Source organism: Ambystoma mexicanum, chromosome 2p, assembly GCF_040938575.1.
Source record: "Ambystoma mexicanum isolate Mex_15411 chromosome 2p, UKY_AmexF1_1, whole genome shotgun sequence".
NCBI classification, from domain to species: Eukaryota; Metazoa; Chordata; class Amphibia; order Caudata; family Ambystomatidae; genus Ambystoma; species Ambystoma mexicanum.
Window position 1 is genome coordinate 1,481,418,288 of NC_090923.1, and position 26,608 is coordinate 1,481,444,895.

General features: G+C 46.7%; 1 protein-coding gene across 2 annotated transcripts in view; it reads right to left on the reverse strand.

The window, feature by feature from the left end:
• Positions 1 to 492: 492 nt before the first annotated feature.
• ALG1 (ALG1 chitobiosyldiphosphodolichol beta-mannosyltransferase) overlaps positions 493 to 26,608 on the reverse strand; it is a 2,244,281-nt gene continuing 2,218,165 nt past the window's right edge. For both annotated transcript variants that reach the window (XM_069646120.1, XM_069646119.1), the window contains one exon: positions 493 to 894. In XM_069646120.1, coding sequence (XP_069502221.1) covers positions 751 to 894 — 144 coding nt within the window. In that variant the 3' untranslated portion in view covers positions 493 to 750. The remainder of the gene's footprint in view (positions 895 to 26,608) is intronic.

Here is a 26,608-nt window from a genome sequence, read left to right on the forward strand (position 1 = left end):
CTTCAGTACTGCCTTGCAATGCCTTCATGAGTTACTCCCCAGATACCTATAGTCCTCCGCATATTTTATGATCCCCTTCCTACAAAAAAATATAAAACGTTTCAGCGCAACAAAAAGATTATAAATCTTTTTATACACAACACAAGTGAAACATTTTCCCTCGCAACCTACATTATGATGAACCATGCGAGTGAATTACATTTCCTCATCAAGTGATTATGCACTTGATTTTGGACGGAAAGAACATTTTACCTTTTGGTAGACAAAGAAATTGCCTCTCATTGACTATTGCATTTTGGATAATGTGGAGGCGACCATTTCTGTTCACTATGTATATGTTGTGATTAAACTGATTTTTATTATGATAAAGTCTTCGGATTAAAAGTCAATTAAAATTAAACAACTTCTTGTACATGAAAGAATGTCGATGTTATATGCAGTAAAACTGTATTCGTGTTTTCTAGGAGCCCCATAAAGAAAACGATTGTGGACTTTGTTTAGGGATTTTTTAATTATCTAACATGCTCACATTGCTCTTATTTTCAAGAAATAACTTAGTGAAGCATAAAAGATTATGTAGACCCTCTTCTAGAAAACGAAATAAAACTTTATTTTAAGTAAATTAACAAAGGTCTTGCTATCAGAAGTCTTGTCTTTTGATTACTTCATCTCTGTGAGAGACACTGCAAAAACAGAAATGGGTGGCCCAAAGCAGGTTTTTATCCTTTCCACGCTATGATTAAATCAGCTTCAGCACGTGATTCCACTATTTCTGAGCAGCGGCAGAACAATCTGATCCCAGCTCTCTTCCCACATCAGGCTTTTGTTTTCTTGGAGATTTTTCCTGAATGTATTCATTTTGGATTTAGAACTTGGAAAGCCAGAGAAGAGCATCTGGAAGGGAAACAGATTTTAGAGATGCTTAAACACATCAATTAAAGGCAACGTTTCCCTTCAACAAAACGATGAACCAGGGCATTAAATACGCCTGAGATGGTACCATTTTGCTAATTTAAAGAAATGTAACATTTACAAATAAATAGAATGGTAGACATTTACAAAAATACTTGCTTGCTCACTCACATAAAATCAGAAGCACGTATGCAGAAGTAAACAAACAAAAACAAATAATTGTTCATAAAACACACAATTTCTTCAGGTTAGTAGTGTTCCATAGTGTCAGGAGCTTTGAAACTGACCCATGTGTTGTGTCTAAGTGGACTATTGAATAGGCAGACTTCCCTTTGGTTAATGACCACTATGATTAAGTGACCTATCAAAGTCATGTTTTGAGGTAAATGGGGTAAACAAGAATACAGGGTAATTAGAGATTTTAGTAAAACAAATTATACACACACACAGAAAGACACACATGAAGACTTGTCAACATACTCTAAATCTCCTTGCAGGTAGTGTAAGATATATTGATTTATATATGGTATCTTTACTAAGCAGCGCCACCAATCTAACAACCACTCTTTTATAGTCCACCTCACAATTCTAGGCAACGAACAGGTTTGGTTATATGGTTACAATTTGTAAACAAAATAAAGTCAACAGTGGTCCGCTTACTTTAGCAGGAGAAGACACAGCAAAACATCAGGTGCATGTTACTAAGCTTATTTACCCAATTAAACTGGCCTACATGTGACAATCTCTCTAAATACAATACAAGCATTACAACAGAACTACTAATAATGTTTCTAACAATTATAATCCTAAATAATAAAAGCCCACCTCTATACAACAATTTTTTTACCACAATACCGCTTATCACTCAGTATAGTCAGCTCTTTTCAGTTCACATTTATACTAAACAACTTTGGTCAATCAACAAATCCAAAAACATTTCATTTTCTCCAGTATCAAAAACAAGTATTGGTACCAAAGAAAAGTCACAAAGAAAATGACATTTAGGTACAAGTTTGATTCCTTCTATTTTTTACCCAGTGTAAATTTGGGGTTGTAGGTTTTTAGTTTGTGCATGTAATTAAGCAATAACACCCAATCCGGCCTTAACTATGGGCCCAGGCTCCTTTAACACCCGATCTGGCCCAACGCATCGGGTGTTCTTGCTATTAGCATCCAGGGTTTTAAATCCATAAACCCAGGGTGCTAAGAGCAATGCATTTTGTTTCAATCAACGGGAGACCACAAAACGTCCCGTTTATTGAAACGAAATACTAATTTAAGATGGCCACCATGGATCTGGAAGGCAGGGCTCCATACAGAGACCCTCCTCCATTTCCATGGAGGACAGGAGGCTAGAGCGATGGCAGCGGTTGAGCAGCCGCTGACGAGGAAAGAAATCAGTTAAGTGGGGGTTGGAGGGGACCGGAGACCCGAGGAGAAGGAGGGGGAATGGGGGACCGGAGATGTAGCCACCGGCTGTTTGGAACACAGGCTGGGATTGTGGGATTCAGCCCGTGATCTGAGCAACCTGATTCGTTGACTTCCCCACACCGGATGCTAATTGACTATAGGCCTGTGAGTTTTGCAGGTTTGGGTTGAGGAAGTAGTGTTATCAATTTAGAATGCAGACTATGGTTCATCCACTTAACCTAAGAGAATGGTTTTGTGATTTTCTAATACGAGGATGAGTACCTCCCTGACTTCACTTCACAGCTGGGTCATACTGCATAGTGTCAAGAGTGAGAAGATGGGTACCCTTATACTACGATTAATTTCATTTTTGAGTGGCATTAGAATGACTAACTCCATTTCACCTACCCATTACTTTCTTTGATTAATCCAATGCAGTCATCGCAGACTCCCCGGAAATTGCCTCCTCCCTTGTGGCCAGGGGACGGCAGCTGCTACCTGATCCTGACTGACCCTGGGGGCGGCTATATGAGGCAGGATCACATGGGAGGAGGCAACTACTGGTGAGAAGTCATGACTTCATTGGACAAGACACGGTATCCCCCCCTTTCCCATGAGAAAGACACTCTAATACCAAAGACATTAATGACCGGTTGTCAAATGTCTGTTCTCCGTTGTAGAGGAAATAAAGAAACCTCTTCCAGATACTCTTTAGGTCAAACTCCCATTTATGACCAATACACACAAAGCTCCAACAAAACCCCAGTTGCTTCAGAGACACAATTGTGTGGACATTTCTCTCATGTAAAACCACTGAGAAAAAATATCTAAACACTATATTTCCGATGACATTCACGGATTCCAACTCCCGTAATCTCTGAAGTACTGAGACAAGGTGGATGAAGGAGATGGATCAAGGTAACAGGAGCCCGAAGTTCAATGTTCAGACTAGTTCTACAAATCAGCTGTGCTTGGGACATTTGAAGATGGCAAACGCACTACTGAGGGCGACGATGCAGGTTCCTACGTGGAGGCTTTCGAGTACGGGAAACACGTACCAGTGTGGCGGAGCAGAGGAGTCTGCCGAAGCAGAAGGAGATACGCAGTGCGTGAACAGGAGGTGCCGTGCAGCCACAAGAGAGTTGGAGGGCACTTGGCCACTCGAAGAGGCAGCGTTCTCCATACCGGGAACAGAAGGGAAGCATCCGTGTGACCGCGGACCCGCGAGGGATGCAGGAAGAACATCTGCACAATCCAGCGTGGGAAGCGAGGGGAAGAGCCAGGCTGCAGAAGCACCAACAGGACCAGAGACGATGCACAGAACCGGTGAGTCAACCAAAAGCCAGTGGGGAATCCAGGGAGTTCTGGCGACTGCGCCAACGCCGATTTGTTATGAGATTGCCAACACAGAAACTACCAGAAACTTGTTTGAATGTAGAAAAGGCGAAGTACAGATTCAAGCCCCAATAAGATCCTGATGTATCAGATGCAATTGTGGGGCAAAGTTTGAACAAACGTTTCCACCGACAGATATACTGGGTCATGAACACTACATGCAATTTTGGTAATACAGAGGAACTTTGAAATGCATATGTCCTGGAAGGGGAGTATACCAGGCAAATGAAACCACAAGAAAAGCCCTGGCAGGAGATTACACCAGGAAGTTGGAATTGCACTAAGAGTCCTGGCAGGGGAGTATACAAGGTGAGTTGCAAAGCTACAAGAAATACTAAATGAAGGGCAGTGTTTGATAGACAAAAGAGACAGTTGTGTTAAAGAAAGACTGTTGCAGAACTTATTGTCTAACAAGAACATTGTGAATCAAGGAGCGACACAGAAGGAACTGTTAGTAAAAGAGATATTGCCATGCCATTTCAGAATCCAGGGGAAGGGAACCCCCTTCTGGGTCCAAGGTCTTTCAGCTTGGAGAACATTTTCATAGGAGCTATTCGAACTTTCAGTTGTGAACATGTTTTTGCCAATATCAGGTTGAAGACATTTCCTTTCACACTTTGTTTTGTTTGTAGTGTGAGGGTCAGGATAGGACGTTTTGGACACAAGGACAGCTTTTCAGTTATTGACTTCCTGATACAGACAGAGCCTTAGTGGTTTCTTTTTTTTTTATTTAATAGGTAGGGAAACTCTTTAGAATAGGGTAAGAGATGCGTTTTCCCAACCCATTTCCATTTAAATTAAAGTCTTTAACCAAAAACATGACAACTTTCTGTCCGGCTTTCGTTTCTGACCCTTCACATTTATTAATAGCTATGTCTTTCAAAGATCATTCACTATGTAGCATTTTTTATTAGGCTATAACGCAGGTTGTACCAAAGGCAAACACCCCTACTCACATGGGAACTGGGGAATTACATGACATACAAAAGGTCGGGCCCAATGGGAATCTCGGATATAGTAATGTAATACCAGTCAAAAGAACACAAATGTATTACTTAAGGCATCGTCTGGTTCTGTACTTAATGATAATGAATATCATATAATTGTCTTCTGATGATTAGTAACAATTCGTTTTTTTATTCAATGGTGCATGACTTTTAAAGTGCTAAATTATTATCATTTCAGAGCATTAAAGAAAATAAAACACAACAATATTAAAGAACCAACATACAAAGATGAAACACAAAGTGAGAGAAACAAAATGAAACATGGAATCATTTGCTAGTTGAGCAGGTCCTATTTGACTTAGATGATTATATAGACATCCAGTTAGCTATAGATGGTCTCCAACCCAGGCCTCCCTATCGCTGATACCTATACCAGTGCTTCCTCCAGACAGACCCTTCCTGACAAACTCTTTGTCGTTCCCTCTCCAGGACTATGGACCCCCATATGGTCTCTTATCTCTCCTTTTTCCTCTTCTCCCATTAATGGTGGCACCCGGTGGGAGGCCCCCCTGACCCAATTCCACTCCTCTAAAACCATCATTAATGTCTACTTAAATGGCACCGTCTTGGACCAGGGTCCTCAGTCCAATCTCCTCCTCTTTGATAGACGCTTCCCGGGCCTTATCAACTTCCTTTCATCTCCTGCCATCCCTTCTTACCCCTCTCTGGCTCCTCTGCTGCCTCCTTCCTCTGCCACCTCTTTGGCACCCCCTGCAGTGTCTCTCCCCACCCTGTTGCCTCCCTCCTCTCCCACCTCTCTGGCACTTTCTTCCTTCCTCCTCTGCCCATCCTCGGGCACCTCCAACACTTCTGCAGGGTGTACCTATGGCCTGTACCCTCCCCAGAAGTCCTTCAGGAGACCTGCTCCACATAGCTACTCTCAACTCTCGTTCAGCTGTCAAACACTCTTCTGACATCTGCCGTCTCCTGGACGAGCTTGATATGGATGTACGCGGTCTCACAGAGACTTGGTTCACCGCCAGCTCTGTCACAAGTTTCGACACTCCTTCCCGATGGCTACAAGATCCTCTCCTAAAACAGAACCAACCGCCCTGGTGGGGGTGTAGCCTTGATTTTCCCTTGAGTGCATCCCTGCTTCTATCATTCCAATACAGCACTACTACTCCTTTGAATGCCTGGTCTGCAGGCTCTCCATCTCTCCTGGCCTCTCTCATTGTGGCCACTATCTACATGCCGCCTGGCCAGGTCGCCTTCTTCCTCTCTGAGTGTGCTGACCTCTCCAATTCGCTCCTTGCCTCTACCTCTCAACATCTCCTCCTCGGAGACGTGTACATCTACCTGGATGTTTACAGCCCTTCTTCAGGACTCTTTCGCAATCTCTGTGATTCTCTCTCTCTATTCTTCCCTCTGGCCGGCCTCACTCTGAAGGGCACACCCTGGATGTTCTGATCTCCTCAGACCTCTCCCCTTGTCTAACCCTCTCACCACTCCTCTCTCTTGCAGTGATCACTTTCTCCTTTCTTCCCACCGCTTTCTATCTTCCCCGCAGGTCAAGCCGACTCCAGCACTACCTTCTCGGTCATCCGACCCATGAAGCGTGTGTCAGTTGAGGCTTTCGCCACTACTTTCTCTCCTCCTCCTCCTGCACCTTTGGCTGACTCACACTCGGACACAGCCCTCTCTAACCCTCATGTCTCTATCTCTAACACTATGGATGTCCTTGCCCCTGTCATGAGGATCCGCTTTAAGCCCAAATCCAAGTGCAAATCTTGGTACGATTCCGACCTCGCCTCCCTTAAACGTTAGTGTAGGGCGGCAGAGAGAATGTGGAAGGCATTGGGCGCATCCCCTGACAAACTTGCCTGCTCCTAAGGCAGTACAGACTCTCTGCTCTCTAAGAAAAGATCCTACATCCAAGCCTGCATCTCTGTGGCATCTAACAATTCGGCCGAACTTTTCAAAATGTGCAAGGAGCTGGCCAATCCTGCTGCAGTCTCTACCTCTCTTGTTCCCTCCCAGGCCCTCTGCATGGCCTTACCGTCTTATTTCACTACTAAAACTCAAGCCATTCTGTCCACCCTCTCTTCCTCTACCTCCTCTTCCTCTACCACTTTTGGCCCGTCTGAGGCCATCTCTCCTCCTCCTTTCCCTTGTTCACCCCTGACAATGTTTCTAGACAAGTCTGATCTATGAAAGTCTTGTCAAAGCAGGTTCTCCCCTGCTCATCAAGGACCACAGACACCCTTGCTACAGCCTTGGCCAATGTCTGCAATCACTCCTTTGCCACTGGAACCTTCCCCTTCCCCCTTAAGCACTCTCTTGTGCACCCCCTTCTAAAGAAGCACTTGGCCGAGACTTCCTCTCTAACTATCGCCCTATTTCCATCACTCATTTCCTGGGCAAACTCTTGGAAAAGCTTGTCATCTCCCAGCTTAATCTACATACTGAATCGGTTGGTTGCCTCCATGACCACCAGCCTGGCTTCATAGCTGCCAGCAGCATGGAAACTGCTCTCATGAACATCCGTGAAGACTTGATCTCCAATCTTGACTCTAATCTCCCTTCTGTCCTCATTCTCCCCGATATATCCTTTGATTTTCACACGGTCAAACATGCCATCCTGCTCAATCGCCCCAGTGACAAACTTGGTATTACTGATCAGGCCCTGGCATGGTTGACCTCCTTTCTGACCGACCGATCCTCTCAGGTCCAACCGGGGTCTTTCCTCTCTTCTATCACTCTAATTGTGGTGTTCCCCAGGAGTCTAACCTCTCTCCCTGGCTCTTCAACCACGACCTCGCACCTCTTGCCCACCGCTACTTTTGGCTCCAATTTTCAATGTTATGCGGATGAAACTCCGCTCTCTTTCAGGCTCCCCTCAGCCACCTCTGGCCCTCATACCAGACTGTCTGACCGCAATTCAGGGATGGTGTGCCGCCAATGATCTCTGCCTTAATGCCAGTGAGACTGAGATCCTCCTCATTGGGACACACGCACCCTCCATTCCTCTCTCTCGGGCCACCCACTCCAGGCTCTCTCTTCCTGCTTCTTCCTGTGAGGCTACGAACCTTGGTGTCATCTTCGACTCCACCTTCTCCTTCTCTACTCACATCTCTGACATCTCCAAGAAGTCAAACTATCAGCTGCACCTCCTCAGAGGTATTCTTCCTTTTCTCACTTTCCCCCAGAAGCTCACTGTCTCCAGAGCTCTGGTCCTCTCTAGGCTGTACTATTGCAACAGCCCCTTTCTAAATCTTCCCACCTCTACTCCGTCCTTTACAACTTATCCAGAACAAGACTGCAAGACTTGTACTTGGCCTCAAGCCCAGGGCTCATATCTCTCCAGCTCTGAAATCTATTCACTGGCTCTGCGTGGCTGCAATGATCAAGTTCAAGACCCTCTGCATCGTCCACAAGGCTCTCTGGGGCCTAGGACCACTCTACCTCCAACTTTCTCTTCCAAAAAATCTTCCTTCTCGAGCTCTCTGCTTAGCCCCCTCCAACTCTCTGAGGGTCAGACGCTTCTCCAAGCAGAGAGTTTGGGGCAGATCTCTCTCCTCGGGTGGGGCCTCCCTCTGGAATAGCATCCCTGCCTCTCTCAAACTTGAGCAGAACCACCTCTGGTTCCGGAAGCAATTCAAGACTTTCCTTTTCGCTTCTGCTTTTTCCTCCTCCTCTCCCCTGCTGATGTACCTGACTGCTCCACGCACTGGTCACCCTCTGAACTCGGGCCCAGGCTCCTGCATGTCCAGTTGCCCTTGCACTGCCTCTGAACTCCCCAGCACTTAAGGGTCTGTATCTGCAACCCGACAGTCCCTTCTCTCTGCACTTGTGAGTTAACTGCACTTCCACTCCTCCCTGCCACTTCTCCCCTTCCCTCTGCACTTGCGTGATCTGAACGACACAAGGCATAGTACGATTGTTATTTTGTCCTCCCTTTGTTTCCCCTTCCTTGTCTTGTTGTGCCTAGAAACACTTGTGTACAGGCACGTTATAAATGACATATCATATCACACATGTAGATTATTAGCATGGAGGGTTGACGTAAAAATAATTTTTCGGTGTGAAACTAAATTAGCCACCTTCATCAGGACCAATAAATTCACACTGCTTGCAAGCTACAGTGATGTGCAATGGGGTTTGCTTGAAACAGGTTTAAATATGGATCCTGAACCTACTAAATCTCTGCAGCTACCCATAGTGAAAGGGGGCAGATAAGTCACAGACAATATTCTAAAGCATACTCTAGACTCCGCTGAAACAGCAGATAGCATTTTAGCAGAGGGCACCTTACTTAAACACTACTCGTGGCTACGTAACTCGGGTTTTCAACCAGAGACTCAAGCAACACTCCTCAATAAACCAATTGAAGAGTCAACCTTATTTGGCAAGGCAGTAGACTAAGCACTGGAGACGGCTAAAAAAAAAGAGCATGAGAGCCACTTAAACCACTAAACCAAATATCAAATAAACCGTTTGTTCAGTGCAGTGGCTTGAACACCCGTTGGTCCTTTCGGCCCCAGTCCTTCTCAATCAAGTAGTTACTAGTTACCCTTGGTATTCGCCAGAAGGATATTCCACCATATATAAGACCAGCAGGGATTTTGCTGTGGCAAAGGTAGTGGCATGTCAACAAGTGACTCACCAGTCAGGGTTCTCTCCCATGCATCTCCGGTAGGTCCAATAACTGTTGGGAGTGTGGGGGCATGCCACCGTCAGTGTGGCCATAGCCACCAAGAAAGAGCTAACAAACCTTGGCGCTGCTGCACTTTGGGGCCCAGGACTACATTACCCAGAAGCATGGGTGTCACTGCTAAGGGCGTACGGCATGCAGGGCTTGCCTGATAAGGCAAGGCTCCGCCCGGGCCAGGTGCTGGTGATTGACAGTTGGAGGCATGGGCGGAGGGCGTTGCTGGAGCTCCTGGTGAAGCATAGGACGTTTGTTTTTTCAGCGGCTGGGAATGCAGCAAGCCTTCTGAACATTGCTTCCCCAGCAGCAGCGGTGATGTTTCTCAGGCTGCAGAAGTGAGACAGGAACGTTTCTGTGAACTGGTGCAGTGCCGGCAGAGTCAGAGTTGGATACTGCCTAACAACATTTGCTCAGGAGTCCTCACAAGCCTCAGAAAAGTGGCCTTGTTGAATGTTATGCATACTCTCAGAATAGACAGGGAATTAACACATCATGGGGCAATGTTAGGAGATATGTGACTGTTTGTCATGATCTCTGCTTCCAAAAGGTCAGGGTTTTCCCAACTCCCTTGGAAGCAGATCCATAACCCAGGTTCCGAGTGCCAACCAGTCCCAATTGGGACCTTTTCGACCCAGTCCTGGCGCCAGTGGCACCAGGCTCATAAATATGCCCAGTCCCAGCGCTGGAAGCGCCGGGCTCATAATGCTTGGGTGGACTTACCTGCAGCAGACCATGCTGCTTACTTGCCTGCCAGTTGAGCCTCTGATCCTCTTCTGTTTGGAACTACTTTTCCTGTTGGGTGGGGCAGGAGCCACTCCCTAGGTTCAGAACACTGGAACTCTTCTGGAAAGCAGGAACTCTTTTCTTACCTAGGCGTGGCTGTGGAAGGAGACACCTAAGCACTACAGGAGGCTATTTAAACCACACCCGATGGATGAATCTTGCTTTGCGTTATTCTGCATCCTCTGCAGCAGAACACTCATTGTGTCTTCTGCATCTGATCCTGGGCCTAAGGAAAAAGACTTACCATCCTGAATCCAGTCTTCAGCAACACCTATAAAGACAAGAAAGAACAGGTTAGCATTACGGTCTTCAGTGACAGCTCTTCACTTACCTGGTCCATCGGCTGTCACCAACGCCTCGCGCTGCATTCCGACATCTGAAAGACAAAGGCTTACCTACTCTTCGTGCGCTCCGGAGGTCTTCACACTGCATTCCGGCATCTGAAAGACAAAAGCTTACCAACTCTTTGCACGCTCCTGAGGCCTTCGGCGCTGCATCCCGCATCTGAAGGACAAAACAAGGTGCGTTTAAAGACATTGGGGAACTTTAATACTCACGTGCCATTACTCCTTTCCACATCTAACCCAGTGGGTATTCCGGCACCCTGCAGCCGCTCCGAACTTGTACCTGCAAAATAAAAAGACAGTTAGAGCGCATCGTGAAGCAGGCAACAAGCGCTTATTTACGTGCTTCCAGGCGCTTCTATTCATCACACGGGCTCCATCTTCAACTCACTTCAGCCCGTCATCCACCATCGCCGGAACCACGCAAAACAAGAGACATCATTACTAAAGACTTTAAAGACATTAGAATTACTCGAAACTTACCGTTCGTGCAGTAAACGACGGACAGCAGTCCTCTGAAGTCAAGAGGCCTGCTCCCCTTATCCAGTGAAGAAACTGGTTACAGCACCCTGCCCCGAGGCAGATGGAGAGCACGGCGTTCACTTACCTAAGGTGAGAGCGTTAACCTTCGGGGTTCTACAGGAGAAGAGAAAGGGAAGAAGAGAGAGACATTCAATAACCCAGTTCATTAATCCCATATTTTCTATCTGCAGACATCTTACCCTTCGAGTCAGACATACAGTGCACAGAGGTCCAGCCCAAAGAGCCAGCCGTGTGTTACACATCACCTTTGAAGATACGGTATACGCCCAGTCAAGACCGGTGCCTCTACGGGAATCAGGTGAGCGTTACACTGTTACGAAAACCAAGTTGATGTGGAACACACAAGTATGGGACATGTTTGTAAACGCATTCGCAGAGCTGTACAACTAACACAGACTCCGGTGAAGGGAAGTTAGGGTTGCCTAAGATCCTCTGTGTGCGAAATGAACACATGGGAGGGGGAAGAAACAAGTTGTATCGAGCAATCTACTAAGTGCTGATCAAGACATTCATCATTTCACCAATTCATTATGTCATTTCATTGTCCATGCCACTGTTATTTTTTGTGTTGCTTGCACAGGGTATGAAGTCAAATACAACCAGGATAGGATAGGTTATAAGTCAAGTCAGTAAAGAGATGTCAGGTGTTCGAAGTACATAAAACAAGGGTATGTGCAGGTTGTAACAGAGTCACAAATATGTCTAAATATATTCTTTTCCTAACGCACCCATCCTATCCAACTTGTCACCCTTATTCTCTTTCAGGTTTCCCTACAATCCCCTTACCCATCCACAACCTCTCCCTAATCCCTCTTCCCCCACTGGCTGCCCCGTGGTTACCTGTTATTTGGAAACAGGAACCCGTGCCAATCACGGTGGGAGGGGTTTTATACATTTTGGCTTCTGTGGTTCAGGAGGGGTGTCGATACCCTTCCCTTCTACGGGTTGAGACATAATCACCAGCCCCCATTTGGGGATACTCACACCACGCAAACCAAAATAGATGTGGTTTCTCCACCTTTAGCTGATGTGCTAAAGGCACTACAGGATATTCAGTTAGAATTGGCTCATTCCAGGCAGGAGACTAACGCTTTCAAGGCTCAAGTGAATGGGTTGGTGGCTCAGGGAGTCCTGGGCCCTCTACTTCGCAAGCTACGTCTGGTAGGGCATCCACTGTAGTGGTTCAGACATCAAACCATGTTCCGTTGGCTACTCCAGAACGTTTCGCAGGAGATCCAAAGAAATATATGACTTTCATAACTCAGTGGCACTTAGATCTTTTATGCAAGCCTGCGGCATTTGAGACTTCACAAGCTAGAACAGCATTTGTTATTTCTTAATTGACTGGGATGCAGCGGCTTGGGCAATGCCCTTGGTACAGAAGGATGATCCCATGTTATACAACTGGGACTTGTTTAGGTCAGAATTTGGAAGGTTATTTGATCGGCGGCATGTGTAGTTAGCACAGGACAAGGAATTGTTAGCATTACGTCAAGGCTCAAAGGATTTGGCATCATATATGACACATTTCAATAGACTCATAATTGAGACAGATTGGCCGGAACCGAAACAGACTGTGGTGTTCTACCCGGGGCTTAGAGCTGAGCTCGAGGACACTATAGCACAGGTAGAACAGACGTCTTGCTCCACACAGCAATTTGGCACTCGGGTTAGATCATTGGATGGCTGAAAGAAAGAGCGAGAGGAGAAAGCCTGACACATTACCATTTCTACGTTTAGACTGAAGTCGGGATGTAGGGGCGCGACAGACTGAGGGGGTGCCCATGCAGATTGGGAGTGTTAGAGGGCCGTTATCTCATGAAGAGAAGGAGAAATGGAGGCAAAATAATGTATGCCTATATTGTGGTAAGCCTGGACATTATATTAGGAATTGTCCTAATACTCCAAATCGAGGGGTGGAAGGAGACAAACACAAGACGTAATTGGGTAAAATGCTCTTGCTCGGCCCTAGAGGGAATAAAGGAGTCGAGCCCAATCGCGAGGAAATTCCCCAGTATGATAGCAAACAACATGCATAGTAAGGCCCCACATTTATACATTCTGGTGACCTTATTTTTTGCTGCAACTAAACGAACTGTCAGCCATGGTACATTCAGGATCCACTCGTAATTTTATTCCTACCAGGTTGGCCAACAAGTTAGGAATACCGATGGATAGTAAGGGAAATCCAGAGGGGGTAAAATCGGTTGATGGGTCACTGTTGACATCAGGTCCAGTAACAGTACAAACCCAACCAGGACGCATGTTATGTTAACAAGGGCATGAGGAGGACATGGAGTTTGATTTAATTGCAGCACCCCAATTTGCTTTAATATTGGGCATTCCATGGCTTGTAAAACACAACCCTACAACTGATTGGGTGGAGCAGACACTAGTTTTCAAATACGAAAACACATTTACATGACACGATGGTCCCATCCACATTTTTGGTGGAAGGGGTCGGTAAAATAAACATGGTTGGGGCAGTAGAGCCGGTCCTTCCCGGCATATATCAAGAGTATGCAGAAACTTTTGACAAAGGGAAAGCTGAAACTTTACCTCCACATCGCTCATACGACTGTGCCATTGATTTGGAGGTTGGGGCTAAGCCTCCGTGTAGTAGGATCTATGTGCTTACTGAGGCAGAGACTGTACATTTGAGAGAGTATTTGGATGAAATGCTTGAGAGGGTTTATTCGGAGTTCTCATTCTCTGGTATGTTCACCCCTGTTCTTTGTACCAAACAAAGAGGGTACCTAAAGGACCTTTATTGATCACAGAGCCTTGAATAAGGTAAATATTAAGAATTGCTTCCTACTACCTCTAATTTCGGTACTGTTGGATCAGGTGAAAACTGCTGTGATTTACACTAAGTTACACTTAAGGGGAGCATATAATTTGATACGAGTGAAAGAGGGAGATGAGTAGAAGACATCATTCAGGACTTGAGTATTTGGTGATGCCGTTCGGATTATGTAATGCTCCTGCGGCATTTCAACATTTTATGCAGGAGGTGTTAAGGGACTTTTTTACTGATGTATTCGTCATTGTATACATTAAAGACATCTTGATTTACTCTGAATCCCCAGAACAACATGTTAGTCATGTACGGACAGTGCTCAAGAGATTGCACGAATATCAACTATATGCAAAATTGGAGAAATGTGTGTTCCATACTGACAGGATGGAATTCTTGGTTTTCATCTGACTCCAGGAGGGGTAGTCATGGACAAGAGGAAGGTACAGGCAGTAACTGATTGCCCATCACCACAGTGTGTGAAGGATGTGCAAGCGTTTCTGGGGTTTGCCAAGTTTTACAGATGGCTTATTAGCAACTTTTCACAGACAGTGCCGAACGGTTGCTCAGGAAAAATATGCAGTTTGCATGGGGGAAGGAGGCAGAGGCAGCGTTTCAGGAACTTAAAGAAGCCTTACCTGTATTACGACACCCTGTATTAGAGAGTCCTTTCCAGTTAGAGACGGATGTGTCTAAGCAGGATCAGGAGGGAGTTTGTCATCCGGTGTAATTTTTCTCCAGGAAGCTCACAGGATGCAAGCAAAACAATTCAATTACGGACAAAGAATTGTTAGCCATTAGAGCAGCTTTCCAAGAGTGGAGGCATTATTTGATGGGGTACGCCCTCAGGTCATGGTGGTAACAGACCACAAGAATTTACAATACCTAAGGTTAGCCAGGACATTGAGTCCTCGACAACTGAGGTGGTCACAGTACTTCAGTGAATTTGACTTTGTGGTGACTTATCGACCCAGTTACAAGAATGGGAAAGCAGATGCTTTGACTAGGCAGCAACATCAAGAGATATCTGCACTAGAAAACAAGGTGATAATCCCCCTGGAAAAGATTATTGGGGCAGTAACTAAAGGAATTCTGGAACAAGTACAAAACAGTTTGGTGGGAAGGGATTTACGGGGTTTGAGGGCAGGTCATCCATCACGAACTGTGTGCAACGGATTGAAATACTATGCACAGCGTTTATACTTGCCTATGCAAGAGTTGTAAGAAAGAGCATTACATTGGTGTCATAACGCAACTTTGGCAGGTAAATCTGGTGAACGAAAGACCGAAGGCATGTTAAACAAATATTTCTGGTGGCCGGGCATAAGGCAATCCGTACATAACTACTTGCAGCAGTGTGTGGTGTGCATGTGAAGTAAGGGCGATCATTCTAAGAGGATGGGGCTGTTGCAGCCCTTGCCCACCTGTTTCCATGGATTTTGTGACTGATTTTCCCGAAAGATCAACAGTATGACACGATCATGGTTGTTGTAGATTATTTCTCTAAGCAAGCACATTTTGTCCCATGTAAGGGAGTGCCTCCCGCCGGTCGGTTCGCCAGAACTGTTCTTGCAACACATTGTTCAGTTGCATGGTTTGCCTAAGACAATAGTTTCAGACAGGGGGTCACACTTTACCTCACGGTTTTGGTGTGCCTTTTGCAGGATGTTGAAAATCAACTGTGCTCTCTTAACAAGCTATCACCCCCAGACGGATAGACAAACAGAAAGAGTCAACCAGACTATGAAGCATAATATATGTTGTCTGTTGGCTGATGGTGTGACCTCCTGGGTGCAGACACTGTGGTTAGCAGAGTTTACCTACAATAACACGGAACATTTTTCTTTGGGAATGTCACCGAATGAGTGCTTTTACGGAATGACCCAAAACATACTTCCAGAAACATTACCGGAGATGGAAATGGTGCCAGCAGTACGTGAGCGCAGACAGTTGCATCTCAATATCAGGCGAAAGGCAAAGCAACATTAGGAGTGAGCCAAGGAGGTATATAAAAGGCAGGCAGATAAGAAACAAAGAGAGGCTCCTAATTATGGAGTAGGGGACAAGGTGTGGTTGTCAACTCGGTATTTCCGATTAGTGGGACCACAATAATGTATGACTAGATTTATTAGTCCATTTGTAATTGAAAATGTGTGTCTCAAACAGCTATAAAACAAAAATTGTCTAGACATTTAAAGATCCATCCAGTGTTCCACGTCTCTTTGCTTAAACCCGCAGCTTTGGGCACACGGATGCAGCGGCCTCCCGCAATGATGATGAAAGGACAGGAAGAATTTGAGGCGTGGTGCATACTGGATTCAAGGAGATGACAGAGTCGCCTATAGTATTTGGTGGAATGGGAGGGGTATGGGACGGAGGGTTGTTCATGGGAACCGGCTGAGGCAGTGCATGCTCCAGATTGGTAAGACAATTCCACGCACGATTTCCCAGGAAGCCAGGGCTGGGACGGCCCCCTGAGAGAGGGGATAATGTTGGGAGCGTGGGGGCATGTCACTGTCAGTGTGGCCATAGCCACCAAGAAAGAGCGCACTTTGGGGCCCAGGACTATATTACCAAGAAGCCTAGGCGTCACTGCTAAGTGCGTACGGCATGCAGAGCAAGGTTGATAAGGCACGCCTCCGCCCAGGCAGGTGCTGGTGATTGACGGCTGGAGGCACGGGCGGAGAGCGTTGCTGGAGCTCCAGGTGAAGCGTGGAGCGTTTCTTTTTTTGCCCAATGGGAACACGGTGAGCATTTTGAACATTGCTTCCCCGGTTGCAGCGATGATGCTTCCCGGGCTGCAGTGGTGAGACGGGAGATGTGGGAAACCTGAAGGTGTCTCACCTGCTAGTCCTCGGGGATCTGTCATCCAGGTGGCCAGAGCACGGCCATCGCTTTTGGGTCCAGTTTCTGGGGGTGGACCACTGCGGGAGGATCACCTGGGTGAGGGGTCTTTGGGCAGTAGAAATGGGACACCAGACAGCGAGATGTGGTTTCCCCTTCCCTGTAACACCTTTACCCCCTCCAACCAAGCAGGATACTTAGGAACTCATCCCTCTCTTTCCCAACACAAACACTTTCTCACAGACAGCTCACTGTGAGAGGAAACGGACTAACACCCGAGCCGTATACCTGACATGCCCCAATACAATGGTCAGGCAGGGTCGGAAAATTACTGCTGACCATTACACACACCTGACTTCCATTACACTAGGACATGAGGTAAAAACGCTGGGCTTCTACCTAGATGCAAACCTCTCATTTGCCAAACAGGTTAATTCTGTAGCATCATCCACGGCCTACACGTGTAAATTAATCCGCACAGCCAAGCCATTTCTATCCGATACCAGTTGCACGACCCTGGCCAGAGCTCTCATCCTGTCTCGCCTGGACTACTGCAACGCCCTCTATCTAGGGTCCACCAAAGCCACTATTAGAAAAATCCAAACCCTACAAAATAATGCCCTTAGAGAGGCATTAGGCATCTCCAAAAGAGACCACATCTCTGAGAGGAGTCGACAGAACAATTGGCTCCCTACTAATGACAAAATACTCTTAAAAACCCTGTCACTCACACACAAATCCCTCAACAACGGCGTGCCTATCTACTTGGTCAACAGATTCCACAGACAGACCTCCCTGAAACCTTCCAGAACAGCTTACAAAGACTACCTTTCTATTCCTAACTTCAATTGTTCCACCATCGGTGGTAATAGCTTGCCAGTAAAAGCAACCAAATTATGGAACTCCTTACCTCCCACATTGAGAACTGACCTCCCCTATCAAAATTTTAGGATCAATACTATCATGTGGCTGAAAGCGAATGATCACTAAATTTAACAAGCAACCAGGCATCCTGAACCCCCCTCCACCCTAATGTACTTCTGTACTCACTCCCCCCATTATCACGTCCACCTGTATATATTGCTGATGTAAACAAATTATATGTATCATTATATTTTGCTCTTGTACCTTCCGCCTGTATAGGACCTCTTCTGTATATACCTTGTATTTAATACCTGTATATAGATAATAACGCTGTTGTAACCAAGCTTCGCATATTCATGTAACTGCTGCGCACTGTTACCCAAGGGTATGCTCGCGCACTACAAATAATAAAACAAACAACAAACAAACTTCCCCACACGGATAAAAGGCGGAGCACGAAATCACACTCTGAGCAAAGCAAAGGAAGTAGCGGTTCCAAGATGGCAGTTTAATACAAGGCGAAAGACGGCAAGACTGAAGAGGATCCCAAGGAGGGAAGTGCCCTTGACCTTTTCAGCGAAAGACTGGTACTTTAATAAACCTTTGAGAATAGGTGCATTGTGTGTCAGAGGTACCCGGGGCTCTCCTGCGTTGATAGTCAAGGCGGGGACAATTGTTTGCTACTGTTGTACTGTCCTTGGCTCCTACAACAAAGCAGAAGCTGTGAAGGCCGCACAGCCAGTGAGTTGGGGAGACTGATACCAAACCGGTCTGTGTTGAAGCCAAGGTTGCAAGCGGCAACATTGTATAGTGAAATGAAGAGAACAGTGTATGAAGCGTATGTGGCAAGCAATGCGAACACACTTAAACAGCAGATGAGTGATTGAACTTTAAAGCCAAGATGCAATACTGTAGACAGAGTGGTCCAGCACCACATGGGTGCTCATTCGAAAGTCTCTGTTAGGTATCCAACTGAAAGGTGGCAAACGTGAAGTGTGATAAAGAATTGTGAAATCGAAGTGGTCCTGCAACGGGTCAAGCAAAATCCTGTGCACATTCGAAAGTCTTTGATAATTCATGAAAAAGTATATGAAGTTAGTCCGAGCCCGATGGAGGGAGACTAATTGAACGTTGTGTTTAAAGGGATCTGAGCCCGACTGAGGGGGATCCGAGATCTGAGCCCGGCTGAGGGAGATCTGGGGTGAACCTCGGGTCCCCCGAGAAAGAATACCCTATGATAAATTGGAGGCATAAATAATTTACGAACATTGTGTTGAGGGGATCTGAGCACGGCTGAGGGGGTCTGAGGTGAATAGTGAATCGCCTAAGAAATTAAGTACTTGTCAAAATCTGAAAGAGGAAAATAACTTATCGTTTGTTTGTCGCATCAGTCCCTCAGAATTAAGAGACTTGGGCACATAAGGCCCTGATGCTAATGATTGAACTGTATCCTCGTGCTAGAGAAGCCAGAGACTGCTAAGCTTGAGTGAACCGCCTTGTCCCATGCTGAAAACATGGGGAAGGGAGGCCAACAGCCAGAACTTCCTGACTTATCATTTTGTGAGCACTTCCATTTTTTTTCATAACCTTGTTTCCCACACTGTTTGTATTTAGAGGCAAAGATTGGCAATAGATTTATTAGTATAGGCCCTTTTATTTTGACAAGACACTACTAGGACTGTATTACTATTATTTGATGATCGCAGCTTGCTCCCATCTGTAAAGTTCATTTTATTATAAGTTTTCAAACAACAGAAACATCAGACCTTGCAAGCAAAGCCATAAAACAACCACCTTTTCACCCTCCCTGCCCCAATTCCCAACTCCCTCCCCCTGATAACGGAGTCTTCAATAACTCAAAAAACCACAATGAAGAACCATTGGTTGTCTTGAGATAAAGGATATAAAGTCTTGTGTTTCACACGTGACCTTGGCCGCCCCCTGAGCGCTTTATTCATACATTGTATATAGACTGGTTGGAGGCAATTCACTAGGGGGTGGTGGGGGGAGATCATCCCTTTTTACCTCGTGGTCAGCCCAATACTGGCCCGCCTGAAATCAACCTTCGAGTTTAAGAGTCCATTGTTTCAATTGGTCAAACATTTGTTCATAAAATCTTCCTAGATACTCTCGTGAGGTGCAGCCCTCCCATGGCTTCCTGCAGTTGTTCTTTCCATGGTACATATATTCACTGCCACATTGATCCAGTCTCTCTTACGTGGAACCCGAGCACATTTCCATTTCATCACTAGGCACGCTCCTGCTGCAAGCGGCAGGGGCGCTGCCAGCCCCCTCAACCTGCACAGTTCACCCTCGACTTCCTCCATCCCAAACAGGAACAAGAATGGCGTTTTGATACGGTGAACCCCCTCTAGTTCCTCAATCCAACCCAACACTTAGTTCCAGAACACCTTTAGTCGAGGGCATCCCCACCACATATGCCAGTAGTCAGCTCTTGCCCCACATAAGCGCCAGCAAACTGGGCTCGCAGTCCGAAGCATCTTTGAACCTGACAGGATCATATTGCCACCTATGGAGGAGCTCGATAGCGTGCAGTTTGTATTGGTTCAATATCTATGCCTGAAAGGCCCCTTTACACAATCTCAACCAAAGCACAGGGTCTATTTCCCTCTCCATATCTCTTTTCCCAGCTATGTCTCAACTTTTCTGTGGACCTGTACCCTGCAACAACCAATTGCCTTTACATAACAGATCAGGCCCTTCATTTCCCTTCTTTTATCTAAGAGAATCTCAAATGGGGTAAGGTCTCTCTGTACCACATCCTTCCATTCACCCCACTGTGATCACCCCTTTTAACTGAAGGTATGAAAAGACGGAGCGAGTACCTATGTCCAACTCCCCCTCCAGATCCGATAAGGTGCCATCCCTTCATAATTGGCCAACCCTCTCAAACCACGCTCGGAATCTCTTGGGATTCGGGATCACGTCTCGCACTCCGGGTGCCCACAAATGGTTCAGGGGAGAGGGCCATGTCGTTATTCCTTGCATTTCCGCACCCTGTCGCCATATCTTCCAAATTGTGTCCAGGGTTGGGCGGTCCCGAATTTTCTGGGGGAGCTTGCCTTTAGTAACCCACAGCCATTCCCACACAGTAGCGGGGACAGGTAAAGATTACCCAGATCGACCCACTGGAACTCCCTCTGTATTCTAAGATGGGGTAGGAGGACCCTTAGCTGTGCCGCTTTATAATACAATTTCATATTCGGGAGCCCCACCCCACCCCTATCCTTCGGTAAAGTGAGAACCTCAAAGGATATTCTCGCTTTTTTCACCTGCCACAGAGATTTTACCAAATCCCCCTTTAACTCCGGAAGAAGGTTTCTGGGACCTGGATCAAAAACATTTGGAACACATATAGGAACCTGGGCAAACAAACCATCTTAAGGGCGTTAAGGCATCCAAGCCACGATATGGTCTGTTTTCCACATCTTTCCAGATCCGCCCGGAGTCCGGACTGGAGTGTGGGAATGTTGGCCTGAAATAGGTCTCCCATTTATTTATTTATTTATTATTTGTTCATATAGCGCTGCAGCCTGCAGGCATCAGAGCGCGTTCCAAAAAAACAGGACATGAGTAAGGAGCGTACGGGACAGTGGTGGAGCCACACATGTACCCATGTCCCTCAAAGTGAATCCCCAAGTATCTCAATGTTCCCAGGTTGACCTGTAATCCCAAAGGGGCGAACCTATTTATATCTCCGTCCCGATCCCTAGCCAGGGAGAAAAGGACTGATTTAGCCCTGTTAATCTTAAAACCGAAAAGAACTCTGTACTGCTCAATCAACCCAATCACCCTCGGTATTGAGGCCAGGGGGTTCTGCACGTGCAAGAGCATATCGTCTGCGTATAATGCAACTTTGTACTCCACACCCCCCACTGTGGGATCTTCTACGTAGGGATCATCTCTGATTAACTGGGCTAGTGGCTCCAGAGAGAGTGCAAAAAGGATCGGGGAAAGTGGGCAACACTGTCACATGGCCCTACACAAGGCGAACCAACGAGAGAAACCACCATTAACTGCCACACATGCCTGGGGGGGAAGCATAGACTGCCATCATACACTGCCTGATCTTAGTGCCCAGGCCGACCTTACCCAGTACTTCCTTGAGAAAGCCCCATTCTACCCTATCAAATGCCTTCTGAGTGTCCACTGAGAAAAGAGCAGGGTCTCCCCTCATCCTCCGAGCCTCATGAATCAGGTGCAGGGTTTTCCTCATTGTGTCCGCCCTCGTCTCCCCTTTATGAAGCCCACTTACAGCAAACTCAACACAGGCAAAACAGAAAGAATGATCATCACAAAAAACGGAGAAGACAACCACTACATCCCCTGGCCAACAGAACTTGGTGAAACACCAGCCCCATCGTCGATTGTAAAAAACCTGGGAGTCCTGATGAAAAACGAACTTGCTCTAGAGGCATAAGTAAACTCCCTAACCAAGAAATGCTTCTTTCTCCTGCGAGCAGTAAAAAGCATAATAGCATTCCTGTCATTCACCAACAAAACAATTACTGTCATCACTCTTGTCATGTCCAGATTAGACTACGCCAATAGCTTATATCTAGGCATGCCTGAACGACTTCTAAAAAAACTCCAACGCATACAAAACACGGCGGCCAGACTGCTCCTTAAACTACCTTTGAAGAGAACACATCACACCAGCGCTGAAAACACTACACTGGCTACCCATCAAACAGTGAATCAAGTTCAAATCAATGTGCATAAGGCACAGAGCAATCCACAACCAAGGCACAGAGTTCCTGAGAAGAAAGGTAAACGTGCATCGCACAACAAGGCCACTCAGATCCAGTAGCGACATCCGTTTGGAACCAAAACCATACATCAAAGGAAAACTCTGAGGATCCTCTTTCTCTCACCTCGCACCAAAAACCTGGAACGAACTACCAAAGAACATACGTAACACAAGAGATCCCTACAATTCAGGAAACTCCTCAAATCCTCCCTCTTCATCCCATAGCTAGAAAGAATGCCTTTAGGGGCAATACACAGCGTTAACAACGCTGAGAGATAGACAACCTAGAATCTCACCAAAGAATGGATGGAAGGTAAGGAAGACCTATCAGTAACACCTTGGCCCATAGAGAATTACAGGCAGCAATGGACCAGCAATAGTAAATAGAAGGAAGGGAGCGGGTGAAGGTAAATACAGCACCATTATCAGAGTTGGGGATAATGCTCACCCAACCAGATGTACTTAGCTCAATAACATAGCTTGGAACCAGCCACGCCTTCGCCCTAGAAACTAGACATTCAATAAAAAGAGAAAGAATGTACCTACCCATATGACAACCGGATACATATAACAAGAATTACAAGGATTAAGAGACATATGACCCAATAACCCAAAGCTCACATTTCTGCATACTTAACGCACACAAAAACCCGCACAGCCAACTGCATGCACTTCACCACACCGCAAGAACAATCAAAACATGTTAGGAAAGATTTCGTAATTGTAGGTAATTTTTCTTCCATGTGGCAACCCCTAAACTTTTTGCTGTTGTTTTTCACCTTGTTCTCGACTTTGCCAGAGAAGTGCAGCCTTCTGCCGCACTCCTCTGGGCTTTCGCTCCTTTCTTACTGGGAAACTGACATGCCCTTAAGACAGTCAGTACCGGGAAACGCTGTTTTCCGTAGTTTCTTTTATCATGTTGCGTCTTTCGTGCAACATGACACAAGAGGGTACTGCTCTCTTGGGTCTCTAGCCTTCTACAGGCCCTAGATACTTGTTTAGGATTGTAACTGATCGGTACAAGTAATTCACGGACGGGAATGGTGGCAGCGATCGTTTCTTGTGTTTTGAGCTCCTTTTGGCGTTTTAAGCGTGTTTCTCACGCTTAACCCAAAATGGTGGCCTGGCTCCCAAAATGGCCAGACCACGAGGCTCCTTTGTCCTGTCCGCTGACCGTCTTGCTCCCTTCACCTTCCCCAGGTCGAGCCGACCCGGGGCCTTCCTTATTTGGGCATGTACTTTCCCGCGAAACACGGATGCTTACGCGGGCTTCTACATGCTTGGTGTGTGCCTCCAGGATGTGGGCTGGGATGTCTGGTCCCAATACACATCCTGGGTGCCAGAGAGTCTAGGGTGGTGTGAATGCCTGGGACCACCGTGGTCCGTGATAGGTCCACGAATGGTGTGAGTGTTGATGAGCGGATCTCCCATTGGGTCCACTCCGTTTTGGCGCGAAGGGAACCGTGGATAAGAGGGGGCTGGAAACACCACTACCAGGTCGATCTCCTGAGTTCTCACGAACGAAGGAATACAGGAGCCAAGTATCCTGCAACCAAGAGGCTGAACCGAGGAATCGCTGGTGACCCGCTGAAGGACTGCTCCTCTGCACTGCTGTCGCCTTGTGAAACCCTTTTCACCTTTGATCGAACCAGAAGGCCTGTACTGGTACTTCGACCCTTGGAATAGTGGGAACAGCTATTCTCGGCATCCTCACCATCTCCTGCTCGTAAGCCTTCGGAAGCGTCTCTGGGCCATCCAGCAGACTGACCAGCCTACACAGGAGTCTTGCTCTGTAACCGCCGCCAGGTTGTGTAGTATTTCGAGTCCTTGTCACTCTCACACGATTCGTACACTTGGCGTTCCCAGGTCTGAAGTGAGTAGTGTACATTTGGCTCAGATACACACGGCCGCTCCGTTGCCCTGCTGTGGTAACAAACTGTGCGGGTTCCTTCGTTTGGGACGTCTTTTACTCAACTCTGCTGCTGCAGACTCAACACGACGACGAGACGTCCCCTGCTCTTCTGAACCTGCCAGCGACTGAAACTGACGCGGAGAAGCCTGGGTCTGCTTGCATCGGGGACCGGTGAGTAGCATAGCTAGGAACTGGTCGCCCTCCTGCAGGAGCCCATAGCTTTTCCCCGCTGTGTCAAAACAGCACGCCTTTCCGTACTCGCGCTCTGCTTTTGCCCACAGTGGAGGCTGCGCTTGAGTCGCGGAACTCTGTCCTTCTTCATTTGTGCACTAAACTGAACTGCCTGATTTCCCTCGAAGAGACTCCCCTTTTGCCCGTTGGCACCAGCGTGTGCAGGTACTTTTGAGCACAAGGCTCCACTCTTCGTAGGGCTCGGACTTCCTTTTAGTTAGGTGCCTCTGAAGGCGGACTGGGTCTAAGCATTATTTCGCACTGCCTGTTTTCCTTCCCTTTTAGGTGGACTACACATTTTGTGCATCTAATGCTTGAGACTTGTTTGTATTTGTATATATATTGTATTGGTATGGTATGTGTTGGTTTACTAGAGTTGTATTGTGATTTCTCGCTACGGTCATTGTTTTAAAGGCCTTGGAATAAATGTGTATATATTTTTAATATAACACCTGTTTGGAGTAGTTTGTAAGTGTCCTTGCTTGGTGTGCTCATTGCGGGCTTTCAGTCACCCTCACCCCTCTTGAGACCTAGTCTTGACCGCTGCGATCGCTACCCTGATTGGTCTGGCTTGTCCAGAGGTTACCCTGTTCCAAGTAATTAGGTTGGCCTTCTGAACTTCTGCGCCGCCAGGACAGAGTTCAGAAATCCGTCTTAACAATAAATCGCACCAACAGCACACGAAGACTCGCATCGATCCAATATTCACAGCCAAGCTCAGCGCACAGTGAAAACCGAACTGAAGCTGCCAACAGGACACCACCTTCTCACTTTCCTATGCCCTCTTCACCCCACTAACCCAACCCTATCTCCTTGTTTGCAGATCTGCCTGAGCGCCTGGGGACCATTTCTGTTGGTGACGGTGTGCTTTATAAATACCTTTAACATTAGCTTGGTCCGGGTGGATCAATTGGGGCATGTATCGCTCAAGTCTTGCTGCCAAAACTCTTGTGTAAATCTTGGTGTCAAAATTTATGAGGGAGATGGAGCGAAACGATCCTCATAACCGGAGGTCCCTGCCCTCCTTGTGTATCATGGCTATTAGAGCACGGGAGAAGGATTCCGGGGCTTTCCCTGTCTCCAGGATGTCATTAAACAGTTCTTCCATGAATGGGATGAGGTTAGTTACAAAAGAATTGTAAAAGCCCGCTAAGAAACCGTCCTCCCACAGGGCCTTCCCCATCGGTACCCTTGCCACTGCCCTCTTGATTTCTTTGGCAGTTATTGGGGCCTCCTCCGAGGAGAGCCTGGGCATCAGAGTTCCCTCCAGATATGTAGTAATTTCTCGCTCCTCTAGAAGGGCATACGTTTTATAAAGACGTTCATAAAAAGAGGCAAATGCTTCCTGAATCCTCTCCCACCCCAGGTCCTGTGTTTTATCCACCTCTTCTAGGGCCTCCACCCACCGTTCATCTCGCTGTCCCCTCAGCCTGGCGGCCAATAATGTGTCCGCCTTATCTCCTTTCTCATAAAACATTTGTTTCAGAAATTGCAGTTTCTTAATTATTTGACCTTCCTCCAGGAGTCTAAGCTCTTCCCTTTTCCCCTTCGCTTCCATGACCCTCTCTTCCTGCTCCTCTTTGGTGTCCCTAGCCCTTATATCTAGTTGTACAATCTCGGCCCGCAGCCTGTGTTCGATTAGCGTTCGCTGTTTTCCTCCGAGCCCCTTCCCGGATCAGGATCCCGCTCCAGGTCACCTTCCCTGCTTTCCACACCACTCTCCTTGAGACCTCATCCGTATTATTTGTTTTAAAGAATTCCTCAGTTTCTTTAGTCAATTCCACGTGGGACACCGGGTCCTTCCATAGGAATTCATTGCATCTCCATTTGGACCCCCTGGGTTACCAGCCCGTGCTGGTTCAGGTCCACTGAAACCAAATCATGGTCTGACCAAGTGATCAGGGAAATTTCCAAGCTCAGTGCTTCCTCCCACAGACCCCTTGAGATATACATATAGTCAATTCTGGTGAAAGTGCCATGCAAGACCGAGTAGAAAGTGTATCTCTTTCCTTCGGGTGCATGTATCGCCATATGCCCCTCAACCCATAGACTTCCAACATTTCCAGGACCTCTCTGTACGCCGATCTCAGCAACTCTTGTGTCCCTCCCACCTGTGCCTGCTTGTCAAGCTTGGGATCAGCCCA